Below are 15245 nucleotides of genomic sequence, written 5' to 3'. Positions count from 1 at the left end.
GACTGGATAAAACAAGATGTCGCGGAAGTTTCCACTAGTCCATATAGCGCCCCTGCATTTTTGACTCAAGATGACAGACTTGTAATTAACTACTCTGAACTCAATAAGAAGTTAATCAATGTAGATTACCCGCTAGGAGATATGCAGAATATGTATCAGCATCTAAAAGGAGCTAGATATTTTACAGTCATAGATTTAAACAAAGCATTTTTACAATGTCCCATAGCTTTAGAATCCAGAGATTTAACATCTTTTAGTACAATTTTTGGTAAATTCCGTATGAAGAGAATTCCATTTGGATTGAAAATAGGCAGTAGCGTACTATCACATTATTTGGACAAAATATTTAATGACATCAAATTTCAGTATATGATTAACTTTTGTGACGATATAGTTGTATATAGCCCTGATAAGAGAAACCATATTGAGCACGTTACAGAAGTGATTAAGAGATTAGCAAAACACGGACTTACAGTAAATCCACAAAAAGTCAAATTCTTTTGTAAGGAAATAAGTTTTTTAGGACATATTATTAAACAAGACAGCATCACCATAGATCCCGATCGAACTAGTTCATTAATGAAATTTCCTGCTCCAAAAACTGTGAGGCAAGTGCGACAGTTTATAGGAATGTGTGGTTATTGGTCTCGATATATTCCAAAGTATGCTGAGATATGTTTACCTCTGTTTGCGCTGAAAAAGAAAGGTGTAAAATTTAAGTGGAATGAGGAATGTCAAAATGCATTTGAAACCTTAAAGAGTAAGATAGCAAATCCGCCTATACTACAAATGGCCGATTTTTCTAAAGAATTTGAATTGCATACCGATGCAAGCGATCTAGCAGCTGCTGGTGTCTTATTGCAAAGAAATGAGGAGGGGAATATAATGCCTATTGCTTACTATTCGAAGAAATTCACACCTACTGAGATGCGTTATAGCACTTACGAAAAGGAAGCTTATAGTGTAATATTGTGTGTAGAGAAATGGCATCAATTCTTGGAAGTAAGAAGTTTTAAATTAGTTACTGATTGTCAAGGTCTTAGTTTCATGCTCAAATCTCGAAAAAGCCGTGGAAGATTGTCTAGATGGTTTGAAAGGTTGTTTAGTCGTCCATTCACAGTTGAACATGTAAAAGGTTCGGAGAATATAATAGCTGATGCGTTATCACGTATGTTTAGTGGAGAGAAAGAGAGTGAGACGGAAATTCACGAAACTAATCTGTTAAGCAATATCAACAATGAAGTCTATTTTTGTAATGTGTTAAACGAAATACCATTGGATCTTAAGGACATTAAAGTACATCAAGAGAGCGATGAAGAGTGTAACAAAATCATTGAAAGCATCAAGAATAAGACTAATAATGAAAATTATACCCTGAAAAATGAAGTTTTATTGTTTAAAAAGAAGATTTATTTGCCCAAGAAACTGTTTAGTGTAATATTCGCATTCTATCACAACTCATTAATTGGTGGTCATATGGGAATTTTTAGGACTCAAAGTAAAGTAAATGAAAGTTTTCACCATCCTGAATTAAATGAATTCGTAAAAGGTAAAGTCCGTGAATGTAAGATCTGTCTGATGTCTAAGTCGGAACAACGTAAGTTTGAAGGTCGACTGATATCTGTTCCTGTAACTCAAGCTCTAAACACAGTGTTTATTGACCTAGCTGGACCATTTCCCCGATCAAATAAACTCAATCAGTACATTTTAATTGTGGTCGATGCATTTACCCGTTTTATATGGTTGTACCCTCTGAAGGATTGCAAGACAAAATTCATCATAGAAAAATTGAAGATAATTTTTGATAGTTTCTCAGTACCCCGAATACTTGTGTCTGATAATGCGAGTTATTTTACATCCAAGGAATTTAAGAAATTCATGTTCAATAACTATGTGGAACACAGAAAGCTAGCTGCGTACAGAGCAAACGGAAATTTGTCGGAACGATATTTGAGGGAGACTAATAATGCTTTACGGAGTTTTTATGGTAATCAACATGATAAATGGGATTCAGATCTGGGACTGATTGCCACAAGTTTGAATACTGCTGTAAATAGTTCGACTAAATCGACTGCTTTTGGTTTAATGTTTGCCCATCCTTGTAACAATGCACTGACAAACTTATGGAATGTTAATGACATTATTTCAGAGAAGTTAACTCCTGATCAAAGGAGGGAAAATTTGGAGAAAGCCATAAATAACGTCAGAAGAAGCATTGCCAGAAATCAAAGAAGGGAGAGATATAGCTATCCTCGGAGAAACCATCCATTTAAGTTGAATATGGAAGTGTACATCAAGACACATTATTTAAGTAATGCAGCGAATAAATTCAGCAAGAAGTTAGCACCTAGATACGTTGGACCTTATGTAATACGCTATTTTCTGAGTGATTCAACAGTGCTAGTACAAAATCCTAGCAAGTTAGAAGACGTGAAGAAAATTCATATAATTGATTTAAAGAAGAGTTAAGTAGTGAAGAGGACCAAAAGTAACCAATGTATTGATGGAAGAGGAAATGTGAAAAATGGAATTAAATGGAAGATTACGGAAGACTGAAGCTAAATTGGTCTTTATGAAATGTCTGTAAAGTAGAAGTTAGATTTGTTTAGTTGAAATATTAATTAGTTAAGGGATTTTAGCAAGCTAAGAGGGAATTTGAAATTTTGTAAATTAGTACTGTGGGAGTTGTTTTAGGTTCTTAAGAATTTTTCAAAGTTTTAAAGTGTTTTTAGTAAGAGAGTGTATAAATGTGTATGTATTGGTGAATGTGTGAGTATTTGTGGCAGCAAAAGGTAGTATGAATCTGTATGAATCTAAAATGGAGTCTGAACGTAGTGTATGAGTGGGATTTTTACTAAAGGACGCACAATAACATTTTGATTAATTTTGCACTTATAAACAGGGAAAATAACACAGAACACAAAACACTTCACACGAAACACACGAGGGAACATAAAAACAGGGAATATAACACACTGGGATAAATAAATTAAGGGAAAACTAAAGAAAAACACAGCACACGCAAACGACATAACTAAACTAAACTGGAGAAGTGAAAGTTTTTTGTCTTGTCTGGAGTTGATGTTGGGAGGGGTCAGTGAACTGTGAGCGGATGTGAAGAGTTCAAATGAGAATTAAATAGGCTTGTTTAAGATCGCTTAAGTAATTGGGGGTTTTAAAGAAAGGTTTTATTTTAAGGTATAAATTTTGTAAATAAGATTGATAATATTTGAATTGTCATAGGAAAATGAAATGGTTCAAAATGAAAAATTGTGTAAATAGAAGTTGTTGTTTTGAGTAGAAGGTTCTGTAAGGTGCTGTAAACGTGTGGAGGCTATTTGAACTAGGAGTTAGTGTTTGTAGAATTTGTTGATAGGTAGCGCTAGTTGAAATGTCAAACGGAGTTAGAGTTTTATTATTTGTTTTAAAAGGTTTGTTTATTTTCTTTTGTAGAGTTGTTGTTTTAAAAGGAAATGTAAATATTAATTTTGAGAAAGAGTGTATAATTTTGTTTATGTAATTTCAAGTTAAGGAGGGGAAATTCTGTACCGATGGTAGTTAGTTTTTATTTGAAATAACAAAACAAAATCAATATTATTTAATCATTGGCTAGAAAGATTAAGAAAGAGTGACCAGCAGTTTAGAAGTTTTAGTTTTGTAGGGTTGGTAGTGGTTAGTGATAACCAGGTTCAACTTTGTCAGTTTTAAGTTCACTGGAAATATGGTCATCTAAGTTGTGGTTGCTGTAGAAAATTAAATCAACCACTTCTTGGTACTACCACTTCTTGTTCACCTTCTTATGATTGGTCCAGTAGCTTTTTGCACCACTTCTAGTTTGCATGGTATCTGCTAGTGCCTGTTCTGACCATTAAACCAGTGTCTCTGTTTAAAGTAAGATCTTTCCACTATTTTATTATTTAGTATAATTTTTGGAAGTAACAACTGCATATTTAATTTCATTTGGAAAGTGTATTTTGAGAAATTTGACATCCGTAAAATAAATGCATCTTTGGCCTACTTTGTCTTTTAATTTATCTCACTTCTACTACCAGCTTAAATTAGATTCATCCTAAATTAAAGTATACTACCTAATTGGCTACAAGGTAGGGGTATAGTTGCAAATTAGCTGTTGTCATAAATTAAAAAAATAATAATAGTGCTGCACCCTGTTGGCAATCCTTGTAACTTTAAAGCTATTGAACATCATAGAACAGAACCAACTTGTTTAATTGAAACAGCTGATAAGATTCATTAATTCCTTTTAAATATGAAAAATCATAAGGTTAACATGGGAAACTCCAGAGCCACTGGGGCGGAGCCCGAGAGTCCGATCAGAATACAAACAACTTAGTTTTCCTATTTAATGCCTAAAGAATCGGTGTACCAAATTTCAGCCTCCTAGGTAAATGGGAAGTGGGAGAATTAGTGATGAGTGAGTGAGTGAGTGAGTCAGTGAGGGCTTTGCCTTTTATATATTTAGATTAATTAGTAGCCCTAAATAATGAACTCTACAATGCATAACAGTGACTTGCCTTCCATGTTGTTCTTAAGTAGGAGAACAATTGCATTTATTATTATATTGCTTGTTTATGTATGATATGGAAAATGTTCTAATTTTATGACTGCCTTTCAAAATCTTGGAACCTCACGACTATTAAGAGAACCATATTAAAAATCCGTTTAGTCAATAATATGTTAGGACTGTTTCAAACTCAATTATGTTTTATTTAGGTGGACACTATATGTTTACTACTTGCCTGAGAGCATTGAATAAATACAAAATAGCATTAATTAGGAATTTAATGGTGGAACATTTAATAGTGGAATTTAATTTAAAAACATTAAAAATAGTAAAATATCACAATAGAACAATAAAACTGGTACTTTAAAGCGTTAAATATAAAATTCACAATTGCCAAGCAGAGCGAGCACTGTGCAGCTTGTAGAGTAAATCTAGCAAAGGACACTTGAAGTCATCATTGTCTGCTTACACTTTGATCTGCTATCAAACAACAGCTGCTCTTTTATCTCTTGTCTTTATTTAAGCTCCACAATGCTTTCTAATTATAGAGCACCAAAGTTCCTGACTTAGCTGAAATGTATTTTAAACCATTCTCGTCCGATAGAATATATTTTAGTTCTCAGATGACGTTTTTGGGAACGCAAACTTCCGTATGTATGAGGATAATTAATGTTTAGTTATGTTTATAAAATTAGGAGTTTAGTATGATTTTAAAACAACGATAAAAAAGTATTACGAGGGATTATATTCGGTAATACAATATTCTAGCTTTTATGCGCTGAAAATCCACAGTTACCAACTGGCTTTCTCAAAAAGGAAACAGTCAGTAGACAGGCAGACCCATGAGATTATTGTGGAGTGAGGATCAGCCCCATCCAGTGTGGATACTACAACCAAAACTACTACTACCAATTCTTGGATGTTCTTGGATGACTAGTCTACATAAAAATAAGAAAAAAGTCAAGTAGAAAGTTAAGAAAAACTGAGATTTATTTCCCAATTGAAAGAATATATACAAATCTGTTTCAGGTAACCCTAGATATGTAGTTAGACCACTCTAATCGTATATGGGAATAAAAAACTATATTTGTTTAAAAGAAAGAACAAATAACATTGTAGCAAAAACAAATAAACACAGCACTGGCAAATAGAGAACCCCAAACGAACAAAAAACTATTTAACATGTATTTATTATATTGTTTCCTCAGTCTTACCTTGAAGGCCTACAAAAATGTTGAGCAGTTTTCTATTTAATTTCGCAAATAAAATAAGAGTGTTAACTAGAGGTTGACACATTTATAGCGCAAGGCCAGGGAAACATGAATAACTTTCGGTACAGTAGCATCAGTGGTTGGGTGTTTGGGTGTAATTCCCACACTAAGCCTTGCAAGGGTCAAATTGTCCCTATCTGTTGCTAACACATCTATTAATTGTCTTACACTCCCCAAACATAACCTGGATAAGTTTATATTGCTTACTAATGAAACATAATCTGAGGAAAATATTTCATGATTGAGTATAAAACATAATGATACGTACAATTGCATATGATGGTTATGTTTTTGTTATTTATACATTTATATCTACATATCTTAATTACATAAACATGTTTTGTTGTCACATTATCAAATCAGATTATATAATATATTAAGATATTAATATTAATTGATGTTTTTTGCTCAACATTTCTTTTGTTAAGTGAACAAGTAATGCGTATTTTAATTTATTTTAAATATTCCACTAACCATCCGAAAAACTCTTAAACAGGCAATCGTATGACTTAAGTCAATGAGCACGAGAAAGTATCATAATTAATAAAAGAAGGACACATTTAACATCTGAAATTTTTGTCTGTAACAGTACAGTTGCCTTTGCCAAAATGAAAACTTAGTTTGTACACAACAGATTTATGACCAAATCAAGTATATACAAGTATTACTGCCTTAATTGTTCCATAAGTTAAGGCATTCTATTATTTCACTCTTTGCAGAAATATAGGTATATCTCATTAAGACACAATTGTCTATTTTTCGAAGCGCTGTACATCGCAATTTTAGCACACGAAACATGAAACAGCTCAATATCTACACTTTATAATGTTACTTCATCAACTAAAAATATAGACAGACTAGAACATTTTATACGAACTCATAAATAAACGTGCATCAATGCATCTGTACTTCAAACAAAAGGACTGGCAACTTCATCTTGTAAAACAAGTCATTACGCATTCAACTGGTAATATACTCCGTGTATTGTTGAAGTGTTGAATTCAAATGAAGAGCAAGAGAGCATTCAATGAGAGGATGAAAGCATAACGGACAGCTGCAGAATTGTTTACAGTATCCCACTTAGCTGATGGGTCGACACTTCTTTAAACCATTCAATCCGCTCCATTTTTACATTTAGCCTTTTGTCCACATGTTTCCATCCACGATGAACGCTTCATTCCAACGTTTTGAGGGAGAAGAGCGACGTCGCTTTGTACCAGTTTTCACTTCAATTAAAAGAAGTGTTAAATGGGAACGAGTTAATAGGTTTAAAAGTGTCAGAATATTTACTGTTAGTATAAGAGTTATTTGTAGTGGGAATGAATAGATACTATGTAGATACTAATGGTGATGCGTGGTGGTAAAAATCGGTTTATATTAAGGTATTTTAAATTAATTATCGTGGTAGTGTAATTAATTTCTTTGCAATTATGGATGACGATCCAACTTCAGCAGTCAACAGTTGGTAGCTGTTTAAAAAAAAACAGCATGAGAAAATGTAAGAGAACAACCTCAACTATGGAAACATAAACCCGATTCAATGTTTCAACACCTTCATTAAATTTACAAATTGAATCATCATAAGTTCTCAAGGAAAATGTGACGGTTATTTGCGGTGTGAAGGTAGGCTTTAGTGAGTTTTCATTGCAATGGAAAAAATAATGATGAATGGAGATAGGAAAAAGTAAATACTGTATTTAAGATAAATTGTGTAAGAAAATATAAAAAGTATAGAAGTGGACAAACTATAAATAGGGAAATTAAAAAAGCAAAAAAATATACAGATGATTGTTAAACAAAAATCAGAAGCCTAACAATGAAAACAAAAATAATATATAGCAATTGAAATATGAAAAAAGAGAGTCACGAAATGACATTGAATTAGGATAAAGGCTAAAAAGAGAGAGGATTGGGGGAAAATAAGAGGATAATATGAAGGAGGATTTAAAAAATGGGAAAACCTATGTGATGCAAGAGAACGAAATAATAAGTCAAGTCACGCAGGGGAGGAATAAGAACAGAGAGGGGCTACATGAGAGGGAGAGAGAATAGGTAGAGCAATTATCAGCTGTGTAGACAGGAGATAAGGGCAATGGGGGCCTGAAGGGCTTAATGACCAAATTACAAGCTGTGCTCTCTGGGCTAAGTAGCCAGTACTGTTGTGAGCCTCACTGTAGTTTGAACTTGAACAATCGGACTGGGTCGATAGAGAATATAGATGGTAGGCAAGTAGTTTAAGCAAATCAAAGGCCAAAAATACGGCAGAATAAATTTAACAGGGAGTATTTTTTCTTTTATGTAAAACATGTAATAAGTCAAATGTTTTGTACACTAGCTTATTTTGAATAGGGTTTCAACAATCTTTCATAGTTAAAGACTGGAAAAGTTGTATGATTTTGGCATTTCTTCCATACTTTTACAAAGAAACAACGGGTAAAAATTAACTATTATACTTTATTTGATTGATATCACGCTTAATGTATTTCTATCTAAAAGCTAGTTACACAATAAAAAAACAAGCCAATAAAATTTTTCGTTATTAGTTTTGCTATAGTTTTATCGAAACGACTATGCACATGCAAGAGTAATTTATTATTTGGTTATTATTGGATTCATCGGACCATAAAATACAAGTTCTGAACTTCTAAAGTAAAATCGGATCATATCAAAGGCTTTGTTTTACACAAAGAAGATATATTTTCCTCGAGCCCTGCACTACACTGGTTTCCAATATCTTTCTGGATTATTCAGACATAATACGGCCAGACAAAAGAGATAGTGATCATCTTACAAGCTCCTAACCCTTGCTGAATAAATTGATGAATAGAGCGAAATGAAGAAGTATAAATACTTTTCAATCCCTTTAAAAAAATTGTACTGTACTGTATTGTATTGTATTGTAAGTGTACACATCACATTGACTATTTTATGGCTTAATTTTCGAAACTGAAGCAAACCTAGCCTATGTAAATATTATCTTTTGTTTAGAGTAAGTTTTTTGTTTGGCCGATTTCTTCTGGGACCAGTTTTTGTTATAGCACTTTGTGGTAAAAGTTTTAAGAAAGGTAAGGTCAACCAAAATTGATTAATTGACCTACACAATCACAATATAGTTATTAATAATCATAGATGAGAGTCGACCTACCTTTGACATATAGCATGGTGGAGTGGGAGTACTCGGTGCCGACACTGTTCTCAGCGACACACTCGTACTTGCCTTGGTCCTCCTCCATACTGTTGGTGATCTGGAGAGCACCTGTAGAACAAACAACACGTCATAAGTGCTGATATAACAACATCTATAATACAGCAGTAAAATATGATGAGAGAGATAAACAAAAGAAGTAAGTTGATATGAAACAGCTGCACGAGTTAAAAGAAACCTCTAAAGAAATTCAGAAGGAATTCCTGTAGAAGTTTATATGATATAACTGTAGAAATGACGAGAAAACTAGCACAGAGATTGGTAGGAAATCGCTGTATAAAAGTGGGGCATTAATTTGGTATATTATTTTGTGTCATTCTATTGCGTTGTAAATCTGTTAACTAAACATATTTCCGTCGATTTGTTAGGTTTGAAATACCACACATACAAATACCACACATACATATTAATAAAATAAAAAATAAAAGCAAGTTACCTTTTAAATTAACACAAAATAAACGTTACTGGTAAAAGCATTGGATCAATCATTGGATCAATTGAAGTTAAGGCATCTTGCTTCCAGAGAGACTTTTGAACCAAATATTTTAAGCTTACAGTGAAATAAAATAAAACTATTTATAAGACTTATCTATAAACAAATAACACATAACAGTTCATATAATCCACATCAAGTTAATATATGGGACAGCGTACCGGTATAATTCAGCGTATTGCCATCCTACCAAACGGATAAAAAACAAACAAAAATTGTTAACCTCTGAAGAAGGTTTGAATGGAGGCAATCAATACGTTAAACAATTTCGAGATAAATTAACTGCAAAAATTAAGTTCTCCTCCTTTCCAAGGTCAAATTAGACTAGTTGATCAACCTCAAACAAACATAATAATAATATTTATTAACATACCTGTTTTAGATTTTATTCAAATGACAGCTAATTTATAATGTGAATTAACCGTATTTTAACTTGTGAGAATGCTATAACGACCAAGTACAGTTAGTTGTACTTCCAGACTACGAAGACAAGAAATAGATACTTCTCGACAGGAAATTCTCCAAAATAAAACTTTTTAAAAATTAGGATGAGAAATACCAAAGATAATATTTGGGTTGTAATATGGTTTGGTATTGCTATAAAATTTGCATGCGAATTTGCATAATTAAGAGTCCGGCGTTTTCCAGCCTTTATTGCCATATTCAATTATTCCAATCCCTATATGTATTCATTTAACCCATTCAATTACTTACGCGGTAAACAAATATTATTTTTTAAATTTATAGGAAAAATTAATTTTACCTAATATAGTTGACAATGAACTAAAAGTTCAAGATTTATTGTTGTTACACCTGATTTATAATTTAATTATCTATTGTACCTTTTAAGTAGTTAGTAGTTATCACGGTAAGTCTTATGACCATTTAATTTTTTTTATCTTTGCTCTTTCACATTGTTGTTTATAGGCTGTTAAAGTGTTCATATGCATTGTTGTTTTATAGCCTGTTAAAGTTTTCACATGCATTGTTGTTTTATCGGCTGTTAAAGTGTTCATATGCATTGTTGTTTTAAAGGCTGTTAAAGTGTTCATATGCATTGTTGTTTTATCGGCTGTTAAAGTGTTCATATGCATTGTTGTTTTAAAGGCTGTTAAAGTGTTCATATGCATTGTTGTTTATAGGCAGTGACATCAATTCTTGTCAAAGTAACCACTTTTGATGTAACTAAAATAAAATACGAAACCCAACGAATATTTGGATAAGTTTACGAACCAGCCCGATCCATACATACAAAGGGGGTTTGAAAAAGGGCATCTGTTCAGAAAAAGATAATTTTTATGACAATATGATTTTCCACTAACACTTTTTTAACTTTGCAAATTCATTAAAGCAACAAAGTTGGAATTGAAATAAGTTAAAAAATAAAAATAATGAACTATATACATTTATATTTTAAACCTATTGGTAACGGATGTACCAAAAGTGAAAAACGCAGTACGTTGTCTCCCAATTGTCTCTATAATAGATCCATTAATGGCTACAATTAATAAACCGCTGTAGATTGCTTTTAACGGGAATTTAAACATACGATTTGGCCAATATTTCTACTGTGTTTCATTGTGATCTATTAAAACATTACAAATTCAACGATTTTGACTTCCTCTTAGCAGCAAACCAATGTATTCATTGACCCATGGATGATCTATGTATACCACAGCAAGGAAATATAAACATTGCAACGTACAGATAGCTTGAGATAGGAACCAAGACAAATCTCCCATCGTTAACGATGCATCGGAAGTGAATCGCAATCGTTAACGTTAACGATGCCAACTAGCAACGGTCTACCTCAAGGACGAAAGAGAAAACGTCGATTCTCAGAATTCAGTCTATCTGGTTGGATTTAAAATAACACTAATCTTGATACAATTCTATAAGAACCACATCACAAATAGTTTTAGTGTGTTTTATAATAGAGTAATTCAAATGATACAGGTTTCAATCAAATAATTCTGCAATGCTTAATTTTCCACCGAATGTCAAATAGCAACTCACGTAGGTTGGACATAAATAAAAAAAAAAGCTCCAACAGACTACCGAATGATACATTTCACACAGCAAATTATAATCATCTTTAATTGACTCCACCATACTCAGTAAAATTAGTCATATGAATCACAATAGAAAGGGCGAATTTAGCCTAGTTTTCCAAGACTAGATAACATAATTTTAATTTATGATTGTATCTGTGGACACATTTCCGAGTTACTGTGAAAACAGACTGATATGATAAAATAAATGAACATCGCTGATAGTTTTAGTGGCATTTCTTGCTAGCCAGCCGTAATCCCGTTCTCTCTCTTTAACTGCAACAATGATAGTTTCAATAATTGAAGATAGACGTATCTAAATCCAGCACTGCTATTCAACCAATATAGAGCTGGCCTTTGTATTACAGCCTATTTGCATTTTAATTCCACCATTTAGAATCCACACACTCCCGACCCTTTATTGTTGGATTTAATTAAGCCCATCCAAATATATTGCAAATGTTAACTAGGTTTAACTAGCTATTATTGTTTGAATTCAGGGTGACAAAACATCATAAGTAGAGAGGTTGACAGTCTTAGTAATCAAATATAGGTCTAAGAGGTTTTTTTTAAATTTTGTTTACAATAATATACAATATCCCCTATCTAAGTTCTTACAAGGGATTGGAAAAAAATTGAAAACAGAGGACTTAACAACAGGAAAGCTTTTTTATTACTTACAATTTATATTTTAAATACTGTAATTAGTTTGTCAACCACCGACAGGAATGTGCAAAAAATGGTTGTTGTAATATGTATAGACTTATTAAAATCTTTATAATAAACATGTACTTGAAGTAATGACAAACCATCTGGCAAATATTTTCTGTAACATATTAAGGTCAGCACGCTATTACGGTTGATTTTCACAAGTGTCGACTAACTCCCTTAGTATTTTTTTACTAATATAAATTTATAATAAAATAAATTGTGAAATTATAAAATTTTAAAATCTCAAGGAAATTCTTGATCCTTAATGTTGACTACTTTAACGAATTAACTTAAAATAGAATTGGTGTTTTCTTTTTACCTGTTAAAACGCCGAGCACTATATAACTTTAACTTGACGTTCTCAAAGCGCTGTATGTACAAGAAAACGGCCCAATATATGTACCGTAAAGTTTAAACATAATAATAAATAACTAAAGTAAATTATGGTAAAAATACAGAGTTATTTAACTAACCGTTTCTTCAAAACAAAAAGATTAAAGTATTCAAGTCAGAAACAGTTATATTTTCTTTGCTTCATAACCTCAAAGACATTTCCCAGTTTTGAAAGGTCTGCCTCAAGTTTGTTTGTTGAAGATATTTAGATCTTTAATTTACTTTGGCGTTTCTCAAACATTCCAAAAGTCTTAAAGAGCTTGCATTCCAAACGAGGATTGTATTCGGAACACTCAAGCTTTGATGTAAATTCATGTTTAAGTAGCTGACTGTAAATATTTCAAACTAGTGGTAATATTTTAGCTTCACTCCATGTTAAATAATACTATAATACAGTATATCGAGCCTAAAACAGATTACTGAAGGCCAAGCAGGCAAAAGTTTCCTGATATCGCTGTAAAGAAAAAAAAAAACATAAAACTGGAAAAACATCTGATTATCCTGATTAATATGTAGGGATACAAAATGTTGTTAACAAAATAGTAACTTTCGGAAAAATCGCTTATGCCTAACTAAAACGGCTACTAAAAACCCTTAACGAAAGGTTCAAACACTTTTTCTGTTTATTTGGCATATTGGTTTTAACATCGGTGTTTTCCTTTTTTAAATGTTACTATAAAACGATTTCTAGAGGATAAGGCTATTAAGGAGTGATATTGAAATGCAAATAGGCTCCGAGGCGATAGCGGGTCCAGAATAGCCTTTAATCGTTCGAATCGTAATTAAATGTAAAGGGAGTAGGCATTTAAAATATAAAGTTATGCAATCAATTATCAAAATGTAAATTACATTTCAAATTAATCAATAACAATTACCTTTTCCTCTCAGTCGTTTTATGGAATATTTTCACAATTGCGTTATTTTGAGAAGCGTTTATAGTTGTACAGTTTTGGTTCCTATCAGAAAGTAATACCATGTTAGTATTATGGAAAGTGTGGTGTTTATATTATTCGGAATGTGATTGCATGTTGAAATCATTTACTTAGTTTCAATATTTAATAAATCCGTTCAATTTCATCGCAGTTTCCTCAGAATCGATTTTGCAAACCTGTGTCAATATAATAACATTTTTGTGTTGCGTTATTCCCCGAAAGGGATATTTTTCTAAGCAACAGAGAATCAGGAAAGTATTAAAGAAAACATTGCAGTCACGCGATACCAGACACACTGCCTGTCAAAAGAAACATTGAAACATCAACAAGTAAAACATGCTTACTATAATCCTACAACTGGTTCACCAACATAAAGCATCTCACTAAATGGCTTTAGTGAGAAGACGTTAGAACTTAAAATGATTGCAGTGCGTTTTATTCAAAACAATATACGATGTAGTGAATTAAGCTGTTTTTAATATGTTTTTTTTTTAGCTATCATGAATTATTCGAAGAACGGCGTATGTTTATAGCCTTTGTAAATTCATATAAAACAATCATGTTACTGGTCGTATGTTGCCTCGTTTAATTCCATATGCAGTTTAACAGGTTATGGCAAATAATATCAAAAAGGTTTTTATTTTAGCGTTCTAAAATGAAGACATTGTAGAAAAAAGAAAAAAGGAGAGTAAATTTTTGAGCTTTAATATTTTTGTAATAAGCTGCACACTTTTACTCATCTAAACTTCATAATGACAACTGAACAGTATAGTGCAAGTTCATATAGTGCAGTAAATATATGAATGTAAACATATACTTATTCAAACATTTATAATACAAATAGAGAAGCAAGTCATAATAATAATAAGTGAGATATTTCATCCGTCAACCATATTCTTACAAACATTATTTGAGAAGAACCAAAGTGTCAAATCTACAAATATTTATTTACTTTTTCCCAAATGTTATATTATGTTCAATTCCCAACCCCGATTTACAGTGGCGAAGAGCGAGCCAAAACAACGGCCAGGTGGAACAAAAGCTTAGTGGATGTCAAAATTTACGACCATCCTTAAGCCCGAATCTACCCGTGGTTTCGGTATTGTTGCCCCTTACCAACAGTCATACTTACTTCCTGGACAATTTCATGATCGAAAATCATTATATACGGGAAAACTGCTACACGATGAAAATACGTTGAGTGAAAGATTCATAAAATAAGGCGTCACAGTAAACCATATAACAAAATCGGACGCAGAGTGTTTAACATATTTTATTTTAGTATACAGATTTGTTTTACCAAATAATTGCTATATTAACAGACGATTCAATTTGTTCAAAATTGATCTAAAACTAGCCCAACACTGATTTTCAAACATACATTACGATTTAGTGTTAAAACTAGTTCTTAAACAGCAAGGTGAACTATATCAACGCAGAGAAAGTATAAAATTAACTTGAAGTAATGGGGTTAATGTTTGGGCCGGAAAGGAACTCACAGAGGACCGTTGAGGGCTTACACAGTGCAAGTAATATCAACAGCTCAGTTTACAATAGTAAATAGATAAAAAAAAACTCGTTTGTAGTAATTAAAAGGCCTTTTTACTTTTAACATTATAAAACCAAGGGTAAGTTCAAACATGACACAATAATTGCAGTTTTAAAAG

General features: G+C 32.3%; 1 protein-coding gene across 8 annotated transcripts in view; it reads right to left on the bottom strand.

Moving 5' to 3' along the window:
* LOC129002312 (tyrosine-protein phosphatase Lar-like) overlaps positions 1–15245 on the bottom strand; it is a 679394-nt gene that overhangs the window by 55069 nt on the left and 609080 nt on the right. For all 8 annotated transcript variants that reach the window (XM_054430012.1, XM_054430010.1, XM_054430017.1 and 5 more), the window contains one exon: positions 8939–9049. In XM_054430012.1, coding sequence (XP_054285987.1) covers positions 8939–9049 — 111 coding nt within the window. The remainder of the gene's footprint in view (positions 1–8938; positions 9050–15245) is intronic.

The sequence above is a fragment of the Macrosteles quadrilineatus genome, unplaced genomic scaffold (genome assembly GCF_028750875.1).
Source record: "Macrosteles quadrilineatus isolate MER2022 unplaced genomic scaffold, UCM_ALF_1.0 Scaffold_9__3_contigs__length_116548681, whole genome shotgun sequence".
In the NCBI taxonomy this organism is placed as follows: domain Eukaryota; kingdom Metazoa; phylum Arthropoda; class Insecta; order Hemiptera; family Cicadellidae; genus Macrosteles; species Macrosteles quadrilineatus.
The sequence above is the reverse complement of the archived record's forward strand: the minus strand, read 5'-3'. Positions and strand labels throughout refer to the sequence as shown.